Source organism: Triturus cristatus, chromosome 6 (genome assembly GCF_964204655.1).
Source record: "Triturus cristatus chromosome 6, aTriCri1.1, whole genome shotgun sequence".
Classification (NCBI taxonomy): domain Eukaryota; kingdom Metazoa; phylum Chordata; class Amphibia; order Caudata; family Salamandridae; genus Triturus; species Triturus cristatus.
This window is the reverse complement of record NC_140589.1, coordinates 1564183842-1564207610: the sequence shown is the minus strand read 5'-3', so window position 1 is coordinate 1564207610 and position 23769 is coordinate 1564183842. Positions and strand designations below refer to the sequence as shown.

The 23769-nt window shown below is 45.3% G+C and overlaps 1 protein-coding gene across 1 annotated transcript in view; it reads left to right on the top strand.

Moving 5' to 3' along the window:
* The first annotated feature begins 221 nt into the window (after positions 1 to 221).
* CNRIP1 (cannabinoid receptor interacting protein 1) overlaps positions 222 to 23769 on the top strand; it is a 72999-nt gene continuing 49451 nt past the window's right edge. Inside the window, exons 1-2 of the mRNA XM_085612715.1 lie at positions 222 to 654; positions 1992 to 2136. Of these exons, the coding sequence (XP_085468841.1) occupies positions 476 to 654; positions 1992 to 2136 (324 nt within the window). The 5' untranslated portion in view covers positions 222 to 475. The remainder of the gene's footprint in view (positions 655 to 1991; positions 2137 to 23769) is intronic.

The following is a 23769-nucleotide window of genomic DNA, read 5'->3' as shown; positions in this document are numbered from 1 at the left end:
AAAGCAAAGACAATTCCTTCAAAATCTCTTTATCGTGCCAACTTGCGTAGCCGCCTGCTAAATAAAAAATAAACAACGCAGCTCGAAGGTTTTGCCAACGTTTCTCCTTCCCACTCCGCCTTCTGGTCTGACCCAGGATCTCCCGGTCACTACTAAACCAGCCAAGAGGCAGACATTCATTCCCCCGCCCTCTGCACCAGAGGATTTACACCCTCTTTGTCAGTCCGGACTTATCAGAGTCCTTGAAAGCCAGCCTTAAACGTTGATTGTTGTTAACGCCGGCTCCGGATTTGCGAATGCGCGTTTTGAGCGCAGGTGCCCCCCGGGGACCGGGGAGGGACCGCGCAGGCTGTGTTCTCGATGGTTAGAAAAAATCCTCAGCTGCGTCTCTGAGCCCGGCTGCTGCCTCTGACAGCTCCCACATCCCTCCTCCTGCCTCGCGCATCTCCGCCGCGCTCAGACGTCTCGGGAAGCCATGGGAGAGATCCCCAGCCTGGTGAAAATCGCCGTCTCCCTAAAAATCCAGCCAAACGATGGCCCGGTATATTTTAAGGTGGATGGGCAAAGATTCGGGCAGAACCGGACCATCAAACTGCTGACCGGGGCCAAATATAAAATCGAGGTGGTTGTGAAGCCGGGAGCGTTGCAGGCCACGTAAGTAAAGCATAAATCTCTCCTGCTCGTTTCCAGGCAGCAACCCAGAAACGTTATTTTCCTTTCCTTTGCAGGTATTTTTAGACGTGAGGAATGCATTAGTGGCTAATGGGTGCAAAAGGGCCTCTTTTTGTATTTGTTTGACGTCTTGCTTAATATTTTGGTACAAACAGACTGTCTGTTTAAGATGTACAGTTGTTTCCTCTGGGTTATGGGGTTGTTGTGATTAATTAATGGCCGGATGTCCTCCTTTAAGTGCATTATAGCAACGATTGATCTGCAGAAGGGTTTAAGAAGGCGCAGGCCCCACTACTCCCCTGTGCATTGATTTGCATAGATTTTGCCTCGAAGGGCAGCAGACATGGATACTGTACCGTATTTCGTGTTAGACATGAAGGGAGATGGTATAATATATGAATGCTGTACCGTATTTACATGCTAGATTTGAAGGGGAATAGGTGTCGGATATATACTGTATGTGTTGGGGAGGAAGGGGCGGGGTTATCATAGATGGACTCTGTGCTGTATTTAATGTAGGTGATAGATATGACGGCGGAGACTATGAGCTTTAGATACGGTATTCCATTTACACGTTATATATGAAGAGGGCATAACGCATAGATATTGTACGTACCGTATATGCATGTTAGAGTTCAGGGGCCAGGGTATCAGATATAAATGCTGTACCATATTTACGTGTCAAATATGAAGGGGCAGGGTAACATGTACATACTGTACCGTATTTTCGTGTTAGATGCGAAAAGGAGGGTATCAGATATAGACACTACCGGATGTACGTGTTAGAAACGAAGGGGATTAGTGCTTGTATCGAGGGCGGTCCTCTGCCCCCCCCCCCCCCCTTCCCTTTCTCACGAGTGCTCAGGCACACTTACATCAAACAAAATTTAGCCGCAAAGGGAGGCGATGGTGCACATGTATTTTGGCAGCAAAAAGCAATGAACAGAAGGAAACGTGAAGCTCAAACGCTAATACTGAAGCTGGTTAAGGCGATTAAATCTCTGCTTAATCGACAGTACTGCACCATGGGAGACACAAACACTGCCAACATTACATTCACCCCGCCAGCCGTTAGAATGCAAACGACGTAAAACATGTAATCACAGGCAATGTCATAAAATATTCATATAGGGTATGCATGAAGACAGAGCCTAAAGATTGTAACATGTTCTGCCATTGTGCCGTGTATGAAGGATCGCAACCACAATATGTGCCTCGTGACTCGATTTGTCAGCCACGAAGCACTACATGGCTGCAGTGCAGCCACACCTGTGTTTGACAATGTGTGATTTTCTTTTCTCTCGCAATGTCTGTTTCAGCACCATGAATATAGGAGGAGTGGTTCTCCCCCTCGAAGAGAAATCGAGAGACCCGCAAATGGCCAGTTATACTACGTTCTACGACACCGAAGGAGTGATCCACACCAAAAGCGGGGAGAGACAACCACTGCAAGTCATCATCCAGGTACTGATACGGGCCTAGAGTTGCAAACAAACAATTCTCTGTATTACAAGACTGAAAGAATGTGTGTACCGTAAGGAGGTACGGATCTAATCCTTTTAGCATCCAAATTAAGTGATGCCAAAGAGCAATGACATATATAAAATTGCACTGAGCAGTGGCTTAATCCTCAAAATTGCTCCCTGCAAAATGAGGATCCATCAGATTTCACTTGGGCTGATGACCTCACGGATATATAAAGGCCTCGAGATGCCGGTGGGCAGGGGGAGGGGGTTTCCTAAACTAAAAGGAAGTGCAACTATGCACCGGAAGCTGCACGCGCCTCCTTTACACGCCTACCAGAAGGAAAACAGGATCTGATACTTTTCATATTAAACATCGGAAGTGTTTTGTGAGGTGTTTACGGCTGTGCACAGTAGAACGAAGTGTGTGTGTGTTCATGTAACAACTACAGCCACAATAGCATTGTATCACAACACGTTCCATCATCTTTCGGACAGAAAAACACTGAGGAGGATATAGTACTGACTATTGGGAATATAACGTTTGCATGGTTACTAAACTGATATCATTCAGTTATTATAACTAGAAACCGACGGCCATGCAGCCCCGCATCCTGCCAGTAGTTTCAGTGGCAAGTGATGCACCTGAGAAACAGCCAATCAGGGGGAGTTTCCCTTCTTCAGTGGTAATCTAGTTAGTTCTAGTGCGGCCCCTCTTCCCATAGCTGTCAACTGGAGGCTAGATGTAAACCTGGCCATTCATTACTGGCATCAGTGTCAAGCTGTACATCCCAGGACACTAGCCATTACGCAGGCTCCATCCAGGCACGAGGACACCATTTTCATTTCTTTTTGAATGAAGGAGAGTTGGGGCTGTTTTGATATCGATGGCTATGTTGTCCCAGACCATGGGTAGTAGATGAATTTTTTTTTTTTATTTTGTACTTTTTAGTATGACCTTGTCTTGTCTACTGGTGTCCTACTGTCTGAGATAGTTATTTTCTCAGCCAGGTATATGGATGTTCCATTTCTGGTGTTCTTATTTGAGATTTAGCTGGTATTGAAGATAATGCAGGTTTCAAGGGGGGGTCGAAGTTATTATTTCATGGTAGGAGTGTTGAGGTTGAACTTTGTCAGACCATTGGTAAGACGGAATGTAGTATTATGTGGGATGCCTTTCACTGCGGCCAGGGAGACCGTAGAGTAAGGTGCTTCCCACATACAGGTGGGAGAGGGCCTGGGCTTTGCCTCAAACAGTTTTGTAGTGCACAGGTTTCACCTTCTTCAGGTGGGGAAACTGGTACCAGGCAGTGTTGGTTATCTTGGAGATGTGGGATTTGAAGGAAAGTTTGACGTTGCCGGAGAATCCAGTATATTTAGTGCTGGAAGTCAGTTGAGGCATGAAGCTGTCACAATTCAAGTCAATGAGCCAGGCTTGCATTTGTTCTTGTTATAAGCTGTTGACGATGACAAGGGTTTTGTCTTGGTTGGTTTGAGTTTTAGGGAGGTGCTGTATATCAAGTTCTGAATAAAACTGAGGCAGGTTTAGAGGTGTTGAATTTTGTGAGCAGAATGGACTTTCTTGAGGAGGTATGCTCTAGTGTATTAATGACTCTTGATATGACTGTAACTGAGTAGCGTTCAGAAGGGTTTCATTTAAAGGTTGGAGATAATGACGGACAGAATGGAACCTGTGAGTACTCCACAGGAAACAACGAGTTGCTGAAACCTTTATGCTCTCTTCTGGATGAATTGGTGGTAATTGGTAAGGTAGGAGGTGAGTCACCGGAGGACTATGTCGTAAAAGGCCCATCTATGTTTCCAGTGTATGGATCAGTGTTTGATGACTAACTGTTAAAGGCTGAAGAGCGGTCTAATGAGACCAGGAAACATGCAGTCATTCTTGTAAGTGATTAGGAAAACATTGTCAACTATGTGAAGAGTATACGTCTTGGTTCTTCAGCATGATTTGAAGTCAGACTGATAGTCCTGGAGGAGGGCATTCTTGCCGATTTGGTGTAGATATTGGCACTGAGGTTGCTTTTCTATGAATGGACATTCAAAGGTGGGGCACTAGTTGGGAGATAATCTGGGTCTAGTGTGGATTTATTTAGCAAAGGGGATGAGCTGTCCTATTTTGAGGTTGTCTGCAAAGGTTCCTTGAATGAGGGAGACACTGATCATACCGCGGAGGTATGTGAAAGCAGCTCCTTAGAAAGTTTTCACAATAAATTAGGGAAGAATGTAATCTACGTAGGACATGACTTAAAGGGAGTCGAGGACGTCAGTTTGTGCGAGAAGACTGAAGATCATCTATTTCAGGGTGAATGGAGGAGTGATTAGAGGGAAGATGAATGTTGTGTGGTGTCATTGATGTGTGTTTTGATCATGTTTATTTTGTCACGAACAAGTGATTGATGGCATTGCTCTTGTCAATTAAGTGTGAGCTTGGCAGGTCTGAAACGAATATGACAGAGTATCTAGCTGATTTGAAGAGTGCTTACCTTATGTTTAAGACTTAGTGGGTACTTTGTAGAAGTTGTTTTTGGCTGAGACAATGAGTGAAGTTAGTTGAGTGAGATCGATATGGCCTTTGATCTATCAAGGCACGGGGTTTGAGTTTGAAAGATCTTGTTTTCTTTGTGGAATTTGAGTCTATGTGACCTTTCAGGATGGTGTTGTATGTGCTGAGCACAGTGTTGACTCATGATTTGGGCAGATGGTTTCTATTGAGTGTGTTGAGTTCTTCTAGAAGTGAGTATATACTGAGGTCCTTGAAAGAATGTCAGCCTGTAATATCTCTTTCTAGGTTTAACATGAAAGCCAGAGAGTTGTGTATATTTCTTGGCACTCCACACACTTTTACATAAACCAGAGATTGTGGCCATATTACAGCATAGTTTTTGACGATTATATGCTGCACCTAACTATAGCCAGTGGCTGGTTTGCTTTCTCTCTCTGCGTTTCACTGGGAGGAACAGAGCTACAGTCCAAGCCAGATTCCATGTTTGATGCCTGTTTGACCTCGCAATCTTGGTGCAGCATCCCCTAAACATTTCGACTTCACCCCCTTACTGTGCTGAAGTTGTTTTTGTTGGAGCATTAGGACTTTGTTCACTTTACCCCTGCTAACCAGTGCTAAAGTGCTTGTGCGCCTGCCTTAAAACTTGGAAAAATTGGCCTACACCTAAGTGGCACATTATATTTACTTGTAAGTCCCTAGCATATTGTACTACCTGTACCCAGGCTTATAGAGTAAATGCTACTAGCGGGCAGCAGCACTCATTGTGCCACCCATTAAATGTAACACTGTAAAATATCTCTCAGGCCTGCCACTGCAGCCTGTAGGGAAGTTTTAAACTGCCATTTCGACTTGACAAAATAAAACTTTTGCTAGGTCTAAACCGTCTTTCCTTCAAAATAAAACTTTTGCTAAGTCTAAACCTTGTTCCCTTTTTATTACTTATTAGTAAGTAGGGCTCCTGGTTTTATGGTATTTATGTTTTTGACATTTCTATCTGTATTTATCCATGTGCATATTTTACTATTTTTATCCATATTTGTTTGTGAAAAACATTAAGCTGGAAATAGTATATTTCCATATTTATATGGCTAATAAATGTACACTTTTACCTGAATACCGGACAGTTTTTAATGACATAAACACCCACAGATGCTGTATCACAACACATATATAAAGACATGAACATTATAGTATTAACCTTGAACATAGCTATTTTTTTAATCATTATTAAAATTTCTTTCCTTGTTTAACCCCCATACTTGTCAAGCCGCACAGCTATTGGCCTGGCAGTCATGACTGACAATATTTAGAACCACTCAAAAAACAAAATAAGTTCCTATATTATCCACATTTAAAAACAAATACAGACATGAAAAAAATGGCATTCTGTCTGTATTTAGCTGTTAAAATGGAAAACAGAGAGCCTTACTTAGAAGTAAGGCGGACCCTAATGTCTCAAAGGGCCATGTGCATAGTATTTAAAAAGTGTACTTAAGTTGACTGTTGGAAGGCTATGTCTACCATAGACTAACACTGGGTTACCTTATTCCACTTAAAAAGGACTAACTTCAGATTGAGGACAGATAGAGAAATTATGTTTACACTTAAATGAATTGTTATTTAAAATCCCCTTTGAATGTAAATTCAGAGTTTCAATTTTGAAAAAAGCCATTTTTAGAAAATTGGTGTTTTTTTGCCCAAACTAATTGTGCCTTTCTGTTAGTGTCCTGGGCTATTGTGGGTTGTGTATTGTTTCCAGACAGTGAGACAAAATAAGCTGAGGTTTGAGCAGAGTGGGTCTTCTTGACAGGCTGGCTGGGGAGGAGCTGCCCTGGTTACACTTCAAAGGACTGCCTGCAACACACACAAAAGAACCTTACATCAGACCTGCCCATACCTTAGTCACTATAGACAGTTTGAAGCTAGGACAAGTGGAAGGGGAAGAACGGTCCAAAACCAGTTTTGGGGATAAATCAGGTAATTCCCCCACACAAAGACTTGCACAAGGTATAAAAAATGGGACCTTCAGAATCACTCATCAAAACACTCCTGGGCCTGTGGAAGATTCAGAAGGAATGTCCTGCTATCTGAGGAAGATGAACTGCACTGCAGACTGAAGAAGGACGATTGGACCTGCTTGCTTTGAACCCAGGCTAACCAAAGGTACCCCAAGATTCAGTTAGCTGACTTCCTATGTGAGCTATAAGGACACAACAAGCTTCCATAAACCCCCCTGCAACTGCCCAGCATCAACTGGAGCTGCCTGATCCTGTCTGAGCCTGCTGCTGGCCTCTGCTTGAGTGAGCCATGATACCCAAGAGGTTCTGGGCCGTTGCCTGGCACCAGTGAGGACTCCTCAAGAAGATAAGATGAAAGTACAGAAGTTTTGGGCTCTCTGATACATGCAAGGTTACCTCTTCGTGACGAGAATCGCTCGTCCATGATGACCGCCAATGCAAAGCTCCAACGGGACCTGTTCTTCGTGCTGACAGCCACTGGGTACGACAACTAGCAACATGATACCTGCAGTTCGTGTTGACAGCGGCCCTCTACAATGATCAATTAAAGCGCAGCTCTAGCAACAACTGGCTCTTCATGCTACATCAATGACCATCTGTGATGCTTGACCTGCTCCTCGTTCCAACAGCCATCTCCTTGCCGCCACTACCAATGAAGACAGATCTCTCTGCACTGTATTTAAGAAACAAATTCTTCATTGGGACTAACCATGTCCCTGTATCTGACCTGCGCTGCATAGCTCAGCCTAAACTTGTGACTTTCCCCCAGCATAGCACGACCCACGAGCGGCGCTTTGTGCTTATTGGTGCTTTTTTCAACTAAAACTTTAAAAATGAATATCTCTGGTTCTACTGATGAGATTTTCGTTGATTTGGTGTCATTTCTTTTATTACAAGTGACTCTAGTTTTCTAGATGTGTTAGGGCTTTTTTCATGTGTTTTGTTTTCACTTATTACTGTTTGTCTGCTGCATAAATACGTTACATATTAACTCTAAGTTAAGCCTGACTGCTTTAGTGCCAATCTACAAGCGAGTTAAGCACAGGTTAATTTAGTGACTTTTGTGGTTCATTCTGACAAGGATTGTGTTTATTGTGTGAGGGGGCATTTCACACTGCTCAGCTTAACACCATTGGTGTTCAGTGGTGGGATCCAATTCTTGTTTTGTGCATCGTTACTCAGTGATTTGTGCAAAACCAAAAATCCCTAATAGTAATCTGACATTGACCTTTTAAATTCACCTAGATCTTTCCAAATTCAATTCCTGCCTCACTAGTGTGCACCAGTGATACTTGCTTGCAAGCATGGAGATTGTGAGAAATTGTGTTTTGCTTAGGGATGGGGGTGAAACTATACTCAAGCAACATTCATTATCCCTATGTCCACCCACAAACTGTTCCCTTAGAACATGGGTACTCACAAACTTTCTCTCAGGGGCCAAATTTACAGTGTGGTTTGTGACCAAGGGCCGCACCGGTGGGGGCGGGGTCAGTGCGAGAGGGGGGCGAGGCTAGAGCAAAAATAAACTGACCATGAGGTTGCACATACGCCCCTGGGGCGCACACCTTTGTCCACTGAGCCACCAGACCTGACATACACACATCTCTCTCTCTATCTCTCTCACTCTCTCTCTGTCTCCCTCCCTCTCTCTATCTCTCCCTCCCTCTCTCTGTCTCCCTCCCTTCCTCTCGCTCCCTTTCTCTCCCTCCCTCTGTGTGTGTCTCTCTCTCTCTCTCTCCCTCCTCTCTCTCTCCCCCACCTCTCTCTCTCTCCCTCCTCTCTCTCTCTCCCTCCCTCCCTCTCTCTGTCTCCCTCTGTCTCACTCCCTCTGTCACCCTCTCTCTCTGTATCCCTCCCTCTCTCTCTCTCTATCTCCCTCTCTCTCCCTCTGTCTCCCTTCCTCTGTCTCCCTCCCTCTGTCGCCCTCCTCCCTCTGTCTGTCTCCCTCTGTCTGTCACCCTCTGTCTCCCACTCTCTGTCTCCCTCTTTCTCCGTCCCTCTGTCTCCCTCCCTCTGTCTCCCTCCATCTGTCTCCCTCTGTCTGTCTCCCACTCTGTCTCTCTCTGTCTGTCTCCCTCTGTCTCCCTCCCTCTGTCTGTCTCCCTCCCTCTGTCTGTCTCTATCTCCCTCCCTCTGTCTGTCTCTGTCTCCCTCTGTCTGGCTCCCTCCCTCTGTCTGTCTCCCTCCCTCTGTCTGTCTCTGTCTCCCTCCCTCTGTCTGTCTCTGTCTCTCTCCCTCTGTCTCCCTCTGTCTGTCTCCCTTCCTCTGTCTCCCTCTATCTGTCTCCCTCCCTCTGTCTCCCTCTGTCTGTCACCCTCCTCCCTCTGTCTGTCTCCCTCTCTCTGTCTGTCTCCCTCTGTCTGTCACCCTCTGTCTCCCACTCTCTGTCTCCCTCTGTCTCCGTCCCTCTGTCTCCCTCCCTCTGTCTTTGTCTCTGTCTCCCTCTCTCTCTGTCTCTCTCCCTCTGTCTGTCTCTGTCTCCCTCCCTCCGTCTCCCTCCCTCTGTCTGTCTATGTCTCCATCTGTCTCCCTTCCTCTGTCTCCCTCTATCTGTCTCCCTCCCTCTGTCTCCCTCTGTCTGTCACCCTCCTCCCTCTGTCTCCTCTGTCTGTCTCCCTCCCTCTGTCTGTCTGACCATGAGGTTGCACATACGCCCCTGGGGCGCACACCTTTGTCCACTGAGCCACCAGACCTGACATACACACATCTCTCTCTCTATCTCTCTCACTCTCTCTCTGTCTCCCTCCCTCTCTCTATCTCTCCCTCCCTTTCTCTGTCTCCCTCCCTTCCTCTCGCTCCCTTTCTCTCCCTCCCTCTGTGTGTGTCTCTCTCTCTCTCTCCCTCCTCTCTCTCTCCCCCACCTCTCTCTCTCTCCCTCCTCTCTCTCTCTCCCTCCCTCCCTCTCTCTGTCTCCCTCTGTCTCACTCCCTCTGTCACCCTCTCTCTCTGTATCCCTCCCTCTCTCTCTCTCTGTCTCCCTCTCTCTCCCTCTGTCTCCCTTCCTCTGTCTCCCTCCCTCTGTCGCCCTCCTCCCTCTGTCTGTCTCCCTCTGTCTGCCACCCTCTGTCTCCCACTCTCTGTCTCCCTCTTTCTCCGTCCCTCTGTCTCCCTCCCTCTGTCTCCCTCCATCTGTCTCCCTCTGTCTGTCTCCCACTCTGTCTCTCTCTGTCTGTCTCTCTCTGTCTCCCTCCCTCCCTCTGTCTGTCTCCCTCCCTCTGTCTGTCTCTATCTCCCTCCCTCTGTCTGTCTCTGTCTCCCTCTGTCTGGCTCCCTCCCTCTGTCTGTCTCCCTCCCTCTGTCTGTCTCTGTCTCCCTCCCTCTGTCTGTCTCTGTCTCTCTCCCTCTGTCTCCCTCTGTCTGTCTCCCTTCCTCTGTCTCCCTCTATCTGTCTCCCTCCCTCTGTCTCCCTCTGTCTGTCACCCTCCTCCCTCTGTCTGTCTCCCTCTCTCTGTCTGTCTCCCTCTGTCTGTCACCCTCTGTCTCCCACTCTCTGTCTCCCTCTGTCTCCGTCCCTCTGTCTCCCTCCCTCTGTCTTTGTCTCTGTCTCCCTCTCTCTCTGTCTCTCTCCCTCTGTCTGTCTCTGTCTCCCTCCCTCCGTCTACCTCCCTCTGTCTGTCTCTGTCTCCATCTGTCTCCCTTCCTCTGTCTCCCTCTATCTGTCTCCCTCCCTCTGTCTCCCTCTGTCTGTCACCCTCCTCCCTCTGTCTCCTCTGTCTGTCTCCCTCCCTCTGTCTGTCTCCCTCTGTCTGTCGCCCTCTGTCTCCCTCTCTCTGCCTCCCTCCGTCTCCGTCCCTGTCTCCCTCCCTCTGTCTCCCTCCCTCTCTGTCTCCCTCTCTCTCTGTCTCTCTCCCTCTGTCTGTCTCAGTCTCCCTCCATCTGTCTCCCTCCCTCTGTCTGTCTCCCTCCCTCCCTCTCCCTCCCTCTGTCTCCGTCCCTCGGTCTGCCTCCCTCGCTCTGTCTCCCTCTCCCTCTCCCTCCCTCTGTCTCCCACCCTCTGTCTCCCACTCTCTGTCTCCCTCTGTCTGTCTCCCACCCTATGTCTCCCACTCTCTGTCTCCCTCTCTGTCTCACTCTCTCTGTCTCTCTCCCTCTGTCTCCCTCCCTCTGTCTCCCTCCCTCTGTCTCCCTCCCTCTGTCTCCTTCTGTCTCCTTCCCTCTGTCTGTCTCCCTCCATCTCTGTGCCTCTGTCTCCCTCCCTCTGACTCCCTCTGTCTGTATCCCTCTGTCTCCCTCCCTCTCTGTCTCCCTCTGTCTGTCTCCCTCCCTCTGTCTGTCTCCATCACTCTGTCTGTCTGTCTCCCTCTGTCTGTCTCTGTCTCCCTCTGTCTGTCTCCCTCCCTCTGTCTGGCTCTGTCTCCCTCCCTCTGTCTCCATCTGTCTCCCTCTGTCTGTCTCCCTTCCTCTGTCTCCCTCTATCTGTCTCCCTCCCTCTGTCTCCCTCTATCTGTCTCCCTCCCTCTATCGCCCTCTGTCTTCCTCTCTCTGTCTGTCTCCCTCTCTCTGTCTCCCTCTGTCTCCCTCTCTGTCTCCCTCTCTCTCGGTCTCTCTCCCTCTGTCTGTCTCTGTCTCCCTCCATCTGTCTCCTTCCCTCTGTCTGTCTCTGTCTCCCTCCCTCTGTCTCCCTCTGTCTGTCTCCCTTCCTCTGACTCCCTCTATCTGTCACCCTCCTCCCTCTGTCTCCCTCTGTCTGTCTCCCTCCCTCTGTCTCCCTCTGTCTGTCTCCCTCCCTCTGTCTGTCTCCCTCTGTCTGTCGCCCTCTGTCTCCCTCTCTCTGCCTCCCTCTGTCTCCCTCTCTCTGCCTCCCTCTGTCTCCCTCCCTCTGTCTCCCTCCCTCTCTGTCTACCTCTGTCTCTCTCTCTCTCTCTCTCTCTGTCTCCCTCTCTGCCTCCCTCCCTCTGTCTGTCTCCCTCCCTCCCTCGGTCTCCCTCCCTCTGTCTCCGTCCCTTGGTCTGCCTCCCTCGGTCTGTCTCCCTCTCCCTCCCTGTGTCTCCCTGTGTCTCCCAGTCTCTGTCTCCCACTCTGTCTCCCTCTCTGTCTCCCTCTGTCTGTCACCCTCTGTCTCCCACCCTCTGTCTCCCACTCTCTGTCTCCCTCTGTCTCCGTCCCTCTGTCTCCCTCCCTCTGTCTCCCTCTCTGTCTCCCTCTCTCTCTGTCTCTCTCCCTCTGTCTGCCTCTGTCTCCCTCCCTCTGTGTCCCTCCCTCTGTCTGTCTCTGTCTCCCTCCCTCTGTCTCCATCTGTCTCCCTCTGTCTGTCTCCCTTCCTCTGTCTCCTTCTATCTGTCTCCTTCCCTCTGTCTGTCTCCCTCCCTCTGTCTGTTGCCCTCTGTCTCCCTCTCCCTCTCCCTCTCCCTGTCTCCGTCCCTCCGTCTCCATCCCTCTGTCTCCCTCCCTCTGTCTCCCTCTGTCTGTCTCCCTCTGTCTCCCTCCCTCTCTGTCTCCCTCTCTGCCTCCCTCTCTGTCTCCCTCCCTCTGTCTGTCTCCCTCCGTCTGTCTCCCTCCCTCCATCTGTCTCCTTCCCTCTGTTTCCGTCCCTCGGTCTGTCTCCCTCGGTCTGTCTCCCCCTGACTCCCCCCCTGGTGTAATAATTCTATTAGAAATGTCTTGAAAAGCAAAAGCTCTTTGCTGCTCACATCGAACCACCTTCCCCAGCCTTCCCAAAATCTGCAGCACGTTATTAATGACACCCTAATGTAGAGGGTGCACGAGAGATGCTGGACCGCCGCGGCAGAGATCAGGTGTAATCCGGAGGGCAGAGATTCCAAGTAAGGCTGGGCCGACTCAGACTTTCATCCCTTCAGTGTCGATAAAACAAATGTCACTCGGGGGAGCAAGAGCTGGGCAGAGTGATCTCCGAGTTCACGCTCGGTTCAATCAGTCATGGTTTGTCTTTGAGTCCTGGTCACTGTAAGTGTGCAACAATTCCCGGATTACAAGAGAGCAGAGAAAGAAGCGAAGTGGGAGGACTGCTCCCCGCAACCGCAGGGGTGGCCTCTGAGTCACAGAGCCAAAGGGGCTCCTGGTCAGATGCTTCCCAAGGCCTGGCTTGGTTGGGTGTAAAGTGAAGCTTTGGACACAGTTATTAAGAGTAGGTTGTGAAGGACAGCTCTGCCGTCAGCCAGGGGCAAGCAAGTTTATGTATGTGACCAACATAAACCTGCATGCCAGGCCAAAGCCCTGCAGGAAATATATGTGCCACATACAGGTGCGCAACGCCCATTGAGTTCAAAGGGCTTCGCTCTCCCCCCCCTCATGTGTGTCAGCCTGGGTTGAGACAGCTTCTCGGGCGCACACACAGCCGCACCCGAGTACTTCACAGGTCTTTAAAAGACTATTTATATGCTAACGAGGCTTTGTTGTATTTCACCTCTTCTTAGCGCCCCTGCATCTTCACTCTGAATATCGCTGCCCATCTCATGGAGTCCGCACTGCTGCAACCGGCGGTGTGTGCTGACACTTAAATTTTTTGAAAAAAAAAAACAGGTACGATGTCTGCAAGGTCAGCGGGCCGCCAAGGAAGGCTTGCCGGGTCGTACTATGAGTACCCGTGCCTTAGAAGTTGGAGGACAGTAGGGCTGAAAGGGAATTCAGACTGAAGGTTGTCAAACTGATAATGGCAATAATTCAAAAGGGTACCCAACTGGGGTTCGTCCCCCCTTTGCACTGCTTGGAATCCTAATCAGTAGGATCGATTGTGAAGTTCATAAATCTTAATCATAATTGGAGAATCACATTTTCAGAATCAATTTTTTATTCATAACATTTCCAATGAAATTGTTGTAGGTAGTTTTCATTCATATCCATACTTAATGGTAAATACAAATTTCAAATGTCAAAGAGCTTGTTTATAAACAAATGTAAACCGTCCCATCCCGATGCATTTCGGGCCAGATTAGCCCTTCATCAGGGGATCATAAATCTGCAAAACCGTAAAGCACAAGGGTCACAACAATAGCCAGCCTCCCAGCTGTACCAACATAAATAATACATGTGCCACTCATGTACGTTTCAAATGAGACAGATGCACCTCCTCTTTGAGACTGTAAATTAAACATACCGTATTCTAGTGCCCGGGTAGCCACAATTGTAATAGGCACAATTTGAAAACAGTGATGCAAAAATTTAGACCAACTGCGTTCGTGTAGGACACCAGTAAATCATGCCCCATTTGGTGAAAACATTGGTACACATGAATACAAATTAAAATGAACCAAGACCTTGTATGCAAACAATTAATGAACCAGTGTGATTGCCGCGTTCCCCTTTGGTAAAGAGACCCAGTGTTTAGAGAACGTTCTATAAGTGGCGACCCAACATGTGTAACGCGGTGGAGAAAGTTACGCTTACTCGTGAATGTGTCAAGCGCAGTAGTCATGAAATTGAAGACTATAAATGTGCCCCAGTGCTGTTAAAAAATAAAAAATAGTGGTCCCGCATATAGCATGAAAGACTTACAAAGCTCTTAAGTTGGTGAAGACCAAGACGCGTATAAACACTTTCTCCTGTCGGTGATAGTCCCAAGATGTTACCCAGAAGCTTTAAAGCTAGCCAGGTAGACTAAATCAGTTGGTGAAATGTATGCATATCGTGGCAGCCATATTGGAAAGTTACGTTTACTCGTGAAACAGTGAGAACTCAAAAGCATGCATGTCTCAATCGTCAGTAGAATAAAACCTACATACAACTATGTGAATATTACAGAGCTCTTCGGTCTTAAATGACTCGTTTGGGAGCGGTGATCTAATTAAACAAATGTGTGACACGCAGTGTAATCACAAAATGCAAGACTATGAATGTGCCCCAGTGCTAATTAAAAAAATTAAATATGGTAATCTCGCGTATAGCGTAAAAGACTTACAAAGTTCTTTAGTCGGTAAAGACGCGTGTAAACGCTTTCTCCCATCGATGATAGTCTGAGGTGTTACCCAGAAGCCTTAAAACTAGCCAGGTAGACTAGGTCAGTTGATGAAATGTATGCCAATCGCGGTGGCCATGTTGGAACATGCATAGTGTAGTGTAAAACATATAAATTGCAAATTACCTTTGTAACTAGGATAAATCAACATCTGCAATGAAGCATACCGAATCAAGTAGGAAAAGTATAAAAAACGTGGTAATGTTATAAACAAAAAACGAAAATTTGTACATTAATGGAGGCTTCTTTGAAATATTTAAATCAGAGCGACTAAAAACTTGATAAATATGCACATTATGTTGAATCAATGGGGGCCATTTTAAAATGTTCAATCACACACGTAAATCAGAATGACTGATGAATGTCCTCAGCTGAGGATCCATAATAAGGATTCAATTTCACAAGTGAATCAGAATGACTAAAAGGTTGATAAATATTCACAATATGTTGAATCAATGGAGGGCATTTTAAAATGTTCAATCACACAAGTATATCAGAATGACTGAGAGATATCCTCGACTGAGGATTCATAATAAGGGTAGTATGTCTTGAAATGAATTACAGGTAATAGCTGAATTCTATCCTATAATTCAAACCATTAGGCATTAGGGTGTCCAATCTTTTGATCCAGTAATTTTCTCTGTGGAGGAGGTGTTTGTGATTGTCTCTTCGGTTCTTTATGTTCACTATTTCCAAGATCATAATTTTAAGTTGACAGATGTTGTGACTAAATTCCAAGAAATAAGCAGCGAGCACTGATTTTAAATTCTGTGTCCGTATGCTACTTTTATGTTCATTTAACCTTTTTTTCATTTTTCTTTCAGTTTTCTCTATGTAAGCCAATCCACATGGGCATTTAACAAGATATACAACATTCATAGAGTTGCAGTTAGCTATGGTTTTGAGTGCAATTTTATTGCCCTTCCTGGCATGACAAATTCATGCGCCACTTATGATGCTGTTACAGTTATTACAATTGTAACATGGAACAGCTTCTTTATATGTCTGAGTTGTTGTCTGCGAACATTTTTTTGAGAGTATTTCCTGGACATTCTTTCCTCTTTCATAAGCCAACAAAGGTCGTTCTGAAAAAATCCCTTTAAAATCAGGTTCAATTTACAACATCAGCCAATATTTTGTGATAATTATCTTATACTGCGTACTCATAGTTGAAAATTTAGAGATTAACACCATTCTCTTTCTTGACTCTTTCTTGTGTTCGGGGACCAATAGTTGTTGTAGAGTTTTCATGGCACAGCGTTCTTTAGCTTCTTCTAGGACCTTTAGAGGATATCCTCTGTTTTGACATTTCTGAGTTATGTCTCTGACTTGTTCTTCCAAAACATCAGGGTTAGAAACAATCCTTGTCACCCTTAACAATTGTGAATAAGGTAAATTATTTTTTTATGAGTTTTGGTGAAAGCTGTTATAATGAAGCAGGTTATTGTGATCAGTTTCTTATCTGTGTACGTTTCTTTCCAATTTGTTGTGCACTTTGAAAATCAGGACATCTATGAAAGTTATTTTGCTACAACTGATATCATTGTTAAATTGTGTTCGTTCATTCACCTTGCTTAAATCCTTCAATGCCAAAGTTAGTTCATTATCTGACCCTTCTATACAGTAAACACTGTCATCTATGTATCTGGTAAATAGAATTGCATTATTTTACCAAGTGTCCTTCGATAAAATGTGATCCGTTTCAAATTTGTTCATGAACAAATTGGCATACGATGGAGATGCACAATTGCTCATCGAAGTACCCGTCAGTTGTAAGTAGAACTGATCGTCCCAGCTGAAATAGCTATGATATAGTGAAAAATGCAAAAGGTCCATCAAAAATACTTTGAAGTCATCTTCCAAGTTGGAATTGGTGAGATAAAATTTGATGGCTTCTAAACCCAAGTTATGAGGAATTGAAGTGCACAAAGATTTCACGTCAATTGTACACAGTTAAACCTGTTCATCAATATCAGTAGCAATTTGATTGATTTTTATCAGAAAATCTGTGGTGTCTTTGATGTATGTCGTCATGGCTTGGACAAAAGGTTGTAAATGCCTATCCAAGAACTTTCCCACAGGTTCATGAATAGTTCCTCTTGTTGACACTATCGGCTTGAACGGAGGATTGTTCAAACTTTTGTGAATCTTTGATACAATATATAGATTCGGACTCCTCGGATTCTCTTGGATGAAAAAACGTTTGACTTCTTTCATTATGGTCCCTTTGAGCAGGGCACTGTTTAAGATGTCTTTGAGTAGGTCATAGGAAACTTTGGTTGGATTACAATGCAACTTGGAGTATGTCTCAATGTCAGACACATGTTCGCCCACGCTACATTTGTAGAATGAACTGTCCATAATAGCAAGTGCCCCACCCCCCTTGTCTGCCTTCCGGCATACAATATCTGTGTTTCGTGCAATGTTTTCCATGATCCCAAGTTCTTTCTGTATAAGGTTACGGTGTTTAGACTTCTTTTTGAAATTTCAAGTGTTGTATATCTTGTTTCACTAATGTTTCAAAAGAGTCCAAAGTTTTGTGGCTAACAGGAGCCATGAATTTGCTTTTGGGTCTTAAGTCCTTAAGAACAGAGACTCTTTTGGGTGGTTAATCAACCAGAACATTCTCAAAGAAATTTCTCAAATGTAAATTCCGTATGAACTTGAAAAAGCTGAATTCCAACTCTAAATTGTTGGTATGCTAGGTAGGAATGAAGGATGTTCCTTTCTGTAAGGTCTTAATTTAGATTTGACTAAGTTGGTGGGTAGAAATGTTGATTACCAGGTTGTTGCCATCGGCGTTTATTTCTTGCCCTTGGTGGCTCTCTTGGTGGATGGTGCCGGAGGTTATCTTTCTATTCTTTCTTTTTCCTATCCTGGTTCGTCGTTGGCTAATGGACCGCTCTCTAAAAAAGTCACTCCGGGTGTTTTTGATTGTTCAACACTCTGGTTAATGAATTGTTAGTTGGTTATCGTCTGTTGGAAAGATTTTACAACTCCTTGATGTGACTGGTTAATGTCACTGTCTGTAGAAGGAGTTCTATTTTCAGTGGTCTGACTGTATAGTTTCTGGTGTCTTCTTTTGGCATATATTTCTGCAAAGCTATAAACTTCTCCAGGTTTATAATCAATCGTATCTCTTTTAAACTTGCAGATTTTTAGTTCGTTGATCTCCTGTGTATATCTGGTTAATTGCAAGGTAATGTCAACCAATGTTTTGGACCACTCTTCTGGATCCATTCTTATTGATAGTTTGATTTTGATTTGTGTAATTTCCTTGGTAAGAGCCTCCAAAATTTTGGACAACCCTCCCACAATTACGAGTATCAAATCAAGCGAACATTTATTAAGAATGGCATACCAGTTGTCTAGAAATTTCGGATAACTTTTGCACAAAGATGGTTTCAGCGGAATCCTTAACCCTCTCAGGATTCGTTGAACCCAGTGGTACTTGATTAATGTACTGGCATGCAGTCGTTCATTTACTTCCTTTTTAATAAGATATAATAGTTGTTAAATGGTATTTTGTATGTTGCCTGTGTTGGATGGCATTGTTGGTTTCTCTTGAATAAGCGCATATATTCTGTTAGGTTCGCTGTCTGAAAAAGCGAATGTATCTGCTTGGGAGTCAGTTAAACTGGGAATATCCTCATAAGACATTTTTGATCAATATTCCTTGGGTGCTGCGTTCCCTGATCAGAAACAATGAACAGTATTATATCCCGAGGATCCTCTGGATATCAATCTGATAATGGCTCCACATAGCTAAGGATCTGGTGCCTAACTTTGAGGTGGGGATATGATATAGACATGTGATTTGAGGCTGATAAGGTAGTTCTCGAGATGCATAGGGTCAATGAAGTGGATTTGGGAGCCATTCTCTGTAGGCCGAGTGGAGGGTTTCACTGCTGGCACAATGGAAGGGTGACTGGATGAAGTTCCTACTCATGAAGAAAGCCCTTGTCAGGAAATATGGTTGTGCCTGTGAAACATACAGATTAAAGTTCTGGGACAGCCAGAAGCTGTCAAGCCAGTCCTGGGTGGATTTCATGGATTACTCCAAGAAGGCACTAGATGATTGGAAGAAGGGCAGTAATGTGATAAGCTGTGTACTTTTATTCTCGGCACATTTTCAACCATTGTTTTGCAGAGCTGGGCCGACACCTTATTGATTACAGATTCACTGTGTACTGTGAGTTTGCAAAGGAAGCGGACCTCTGGCTCAACACCGGGGTCCACAAGAAGATTCATGGGGAATCCAAGAAGGGTGGACCAGATAATTCTTTCAAGGTCACCAAAAGAGTTTTTCGGGTAAGTATTCCCAGTCCCATTTTGACCAAAAGAAAGGTGTTTTTTTATTGGAAGAAGCTCTCAATTCTCTTTACACCTATGTGCCACATGTGCTACTGGAACGGGCACTTTAAGAGGTGTCCCATCTGAACAAAAAAAACAGCAGATCTCAGAGATGGAAAGTGGAATGCGCAGGAAGAAGGCTTCTACAAATAGTGGAGGGAAAGTGCAGAGGTCATCCTAATGTCCCTGGGTGATAGAGTCATGGTACCAAAGGCTGACATGCCTAAAATACTAAAAAAGTATGACACCATCAATTGGCAGAGGATGGAGGCTCAAAGAGACACAGGAGCCAGTATGACAGTTTTTAGGTGTCATCTAGTGTCCTCAGAGCAGGTGGTTCACAATGTAGTCTATCAGGCCGTGACATCTGGCAACCTAAAAGGCCACTATCATGTTTGTCTGGTTTCTTTTAAATGGGTAGGGAGAGGGTGCGGGGGGGATTTCAGGTTAATTAGGTGTAGCTGTGATTCTAGCCATGCCTGTGGATTGTCTGCTTGGGAATAACATGGAGTACACCATCTGCAATGAGGTAGAGTTCTGGTCCCATTTGTAGAGGATTGGATTGCCTGAGTGGGTGCACCTCACCACACGCTCCATGCCAGCCCAAGAGAGAAGTCCAAAGGACCAGGAGCCTAGAACAATGGCCCAGGTACCTGCCAAAAAGAGAGTGTGGAAACCCACCTTAGATGTTCTCACTGTAGGGGAGGAAGCTGATCCCGAGGGTGAAGGCCAGGAATATACAGGGCAGGGCCTTGCTGCCCTGGGAGACCTACCTGAGCTGGCCAGGTGTCAAGCTGAAGGGGGTTCCTCACAGATAGAATTCTACAAAGCGCAGAAGGAGTGCGCGTCACTTGAGCCACTATGGCAAATTCCTATATCAATGGGTAATTACTGAGTTTCAGAAAGTCGGTAGAAGTCAAAATACAAGGTTTCCTTTGAAAAATATTCAGATATAAATATGTATATTTTAAAAACATGAAGAAATAAAATTATACAACCCCGGAGAGTTTGACTTATAAAAGAATTGTATTGTTAGAGAGTGCCTAAAGTAAAAATAATCATGTACTTACATTAACACAAAGTACACATTAATACAGAAAAATAATGAGTAGTAAAATAGCACTTCAAAAGCTGGATGAGGAATGGAGTAAGCACACTACTACAGTACTATCATTTAGATGCTAGGATTTATAACTCTTTCTGATAGGTGTTTTTAGAACGTTGGCACAGAAAAAATGTGTTTACAGTATGATGGTGCTCTTATCAATGTGGGTTGTTGGGAGTTGGATTCTTCTGTTGAAGTGGGTGCACAGACTGGCTTGATAATTTCTGTGAGTATTCTAGAGTTGTGATTCCTTGCACCTCAAACCTTCTGTCTGTTGGGTGTTGCTGCCGTTTGCAGCATGTAAATTCCTGGTGCAAATTCAAGTTCAGGCTGCACTTTAACAGACCTTTAATTCCAGACCGAGGCTGTCATAAAAGTCAATGCAGTTAAATAATTTGAAGCACATTTGGCCCCACAAAAATGTCTGAGTATTGAATTTGTAAACATTTTTATAAAAAGTTTGGCTTTGTTAAATCATCAAAATAGTTGTAAGTCAATAGCTAATCCATTAATGCCTGAATCAGTATGATTCAAATCAATTCAAACCATAAATGTAAAGATAAACTGTTATGAAGGTATCTTCAAAATTAATCAAAGCAGACTCATTTCCCTTGAAGGGAATACCCTGTTCAGCTAAGGTAGGAAAAGGTGGTAACGTTTGGGGAGACCTCAGGCAGAAGGTGTCGATGTGGAATGCCTCTGAAAGAAAGGCAGGATTTATAAATCAGATAAAGCTTCATCTAGCGAGCCGGGAAGGCATCTGCCCATAAGCCAGTTAAGCTCCTTCCGGAATGGGAAAAATAGCTGCTCTAAAGAAAGCTTGAAATGTGTTTCTGCTAAAGGAAGCTAACAAGTATTGGCAACACCGGTAGGCCTCGCTATAAAGGAATATTGTATGATAAAGCGAAGCATTACAAGTAAACAACATGGGGATTGATATGCATATGGGTGGAAGCAAAGAACATCATAATAATATTGGTGTGGTTAATAGGTCAGGTGACAGTTGCACTGTCAAGCCAGACCAAACATCCATTTAGTTTAATGATTGCCTTTCTCCCATCTGTGCTGCTGCCAGAGAAAACACCACAAATTGTCAATTTATCTAAGACATTTTGATAGCATTAGAAGGCACGAGTGTGCCCCTGAAAGTTCAAGCTCAGGCAGCTGAATAAATAAACAAAATGATCACAGCTGTGTGGAGGGCAATCACTTTTTGCGGAAGCACACAACTTCTCCCCAATCAAAACATGTGCTCTTGGCTCCCAACATGTGGGTGGATTCTAAGCCCTTTTCTAGTGATACTCACATACATGTCTGCCGCCAGCTGCACTGTCAAACCAGACCATAAAAAGGAATCCCTGCACTGAAGAAAGCTATAAAAGGTCTCGTCTCTAAAGAAAGCTAAAAGGGGTTCTCTGTAACACATTCTTAAAATGATAGGATTGTCACACTTTCTCTAACACATAAACTTTCAGAAGATTAAAACAATCAAGTAAAGACAGAAAAGATATAGTTCCAGTTTCATTAAAATGTAAAGAACTTTCTCACAAACAGGCTCCAAGGGTGACCTAAAAATGTAGGAGAAAATAATAAAACATTCTTTGCACGAGAAACATGAAAAATGAGCATTAGACATTTCAAATGTTGTTTCAGCTTGTCGATAAAAAAAATATTGTACTTATTTCAAAAGCAATGTAATCAACTAAGGTGCCCTTTTGAAAATACAGCCCAACATTAACTAGAATAAGTTTAAATATGAAAAATGTGCAGGAAATGCATTTATTTGTGACACATTATTGTTAATATATACGCACACAACATTTAATAAGGAAAAATGTCCTTAATGCGTTTTTAGACCAACCAGTGTCTCCACCCAGACAACCTGACAACTTCACTCCACAGTGTCCTCACTGACCTAACACTCAACATCAGTGTGCTGCAGGAAGCATGTAAAATTTTCACTGAGGCTTTTAATCCTCAAGCATTACCCTTGCACCTGCCACTCACTCCCTCTGCTATCCTTCTGCATGACCTGCAACACTCCACAGGGTTGTCAAAGCCGCAACACCGACTCTACCACACAGCACTTGCCACAGTTAAGTTATGTATCCTGCGACAATGGAGGTCGCCGACCCCACCGTCACAGGAGGCCTGGCTAGTGGCCATGATCCACACGTCCTTCCACGAGCGAGTCATCTACAACCTCCAGGACCAATCTGAACTATTCCTCCAAGTATGGGTGTCTTTCCTATGCACAGAGAGCGACAGCGAAAGGCATCCCACAATGCAGGGCCCGTCCCAAACAACAACAACAATATTAACGGATGACTTGTAAACCAAACTGCAAACGGCTGCCCCCCCACACACACGGGCGAACCTTCCCCCCACATCATCAGTGCTCCTGCGGGCAAGTATATCAAACAAGTGGTTCTGTCGGGTTCTCAAGAGTTATTTCATATGCGCACAAAGTATCTCAATGCCCAACTATTCACAGGGTATGGATTTCGCCCACGCCTATACACATGTACAAATGTATCGGGAATAATCACAATAACACATTAAATGCATATCCACTTTGCATTTTATCTGAATTAATTCACTTAAATATGTTAATTTTTCAAAAATACAAAAACGGCTGTTTGCAATGGGTGAAATATATAGTGCTCAAGTGACATGTGCTTAAGTGAAAAAACAATTTGTGCAGTATATACAGGGTGGTTCAGGATTTATATACAGGGGACAGGACAAGGTTTCCAATGGCCAGACTCATAACCATTATCCCTGGTTGCTATTAATGCTCCTTTTGGTATGCAGGGCCTTCATTGGTCTGAGCCTTGTTGTATCATCGACGTTTCAACTCACGCTGTGCTCCTTTCGGTAGTCACTACGGGTCTTCATCAGGACTGTCTGCGGGGGAAAGGGTGGGTTGGGGGTATTTGTTACAGCCTAGTCTGGACCGAAGTTGGTTCTGGCTGCGTGTGCCCCTAAGTGGCTCCTGGCAGGAGTTTTCTGCAAGGACATTGGCATGTGAATGGCTGAAGTCCAAGTTGAATGGCGGAGTAAGTCACCTACGGAGGAGCAGGCGTCAGTCCTGCTGCAGCACAGAGGGTAAATCCTCCTGCGGGCAAGTATAGCACCAACCTCCCCCCCTTTATCCTACACGTGTCTTCCACAGCACAGACATGCAAAGACTGCAACACCCCATCCACCCTCCATCTACAACCGCCCTGTACCCTCTCAGGCTCAGACATCATTGTGTCTTATCTTATTTTATTTTACCCCTCCCAAGCAAGCACTCCCCCACTCACTTCCCTACCTTCCCTCCACCTTCTATCCCCCGCCCTTTCCTACTCCCACTCTTTCCTGCAATTGCGCCCCATGTAACCCCTTTCTATCCCCCCTGTACCTTCTCCCTCCCCCTGGCACCCCGATCCCACAGGCGTATATCACTCAAGCCATACCCAGGTATCGGGACGAGACTACCCAGAAGGAGATGAAGTACAACACCTGTGCCCCTACCCCGCCCCAGGTACTGCCAACGCAACCTTAAAGCAGGGCAAATACCCTCCCTCGTACCTTGTACCTCAGCCGACACATAGCAGAAGCGCCCCCTCAAGTAACCTATCACTCTTCCTACCAGCTTGTGCACCCCGCGCACAGCCCCCCTATGCCTAGGGACCGGCATGGCCCCAAGATGACGTAGGAGATCAAAGTTCGCAGGG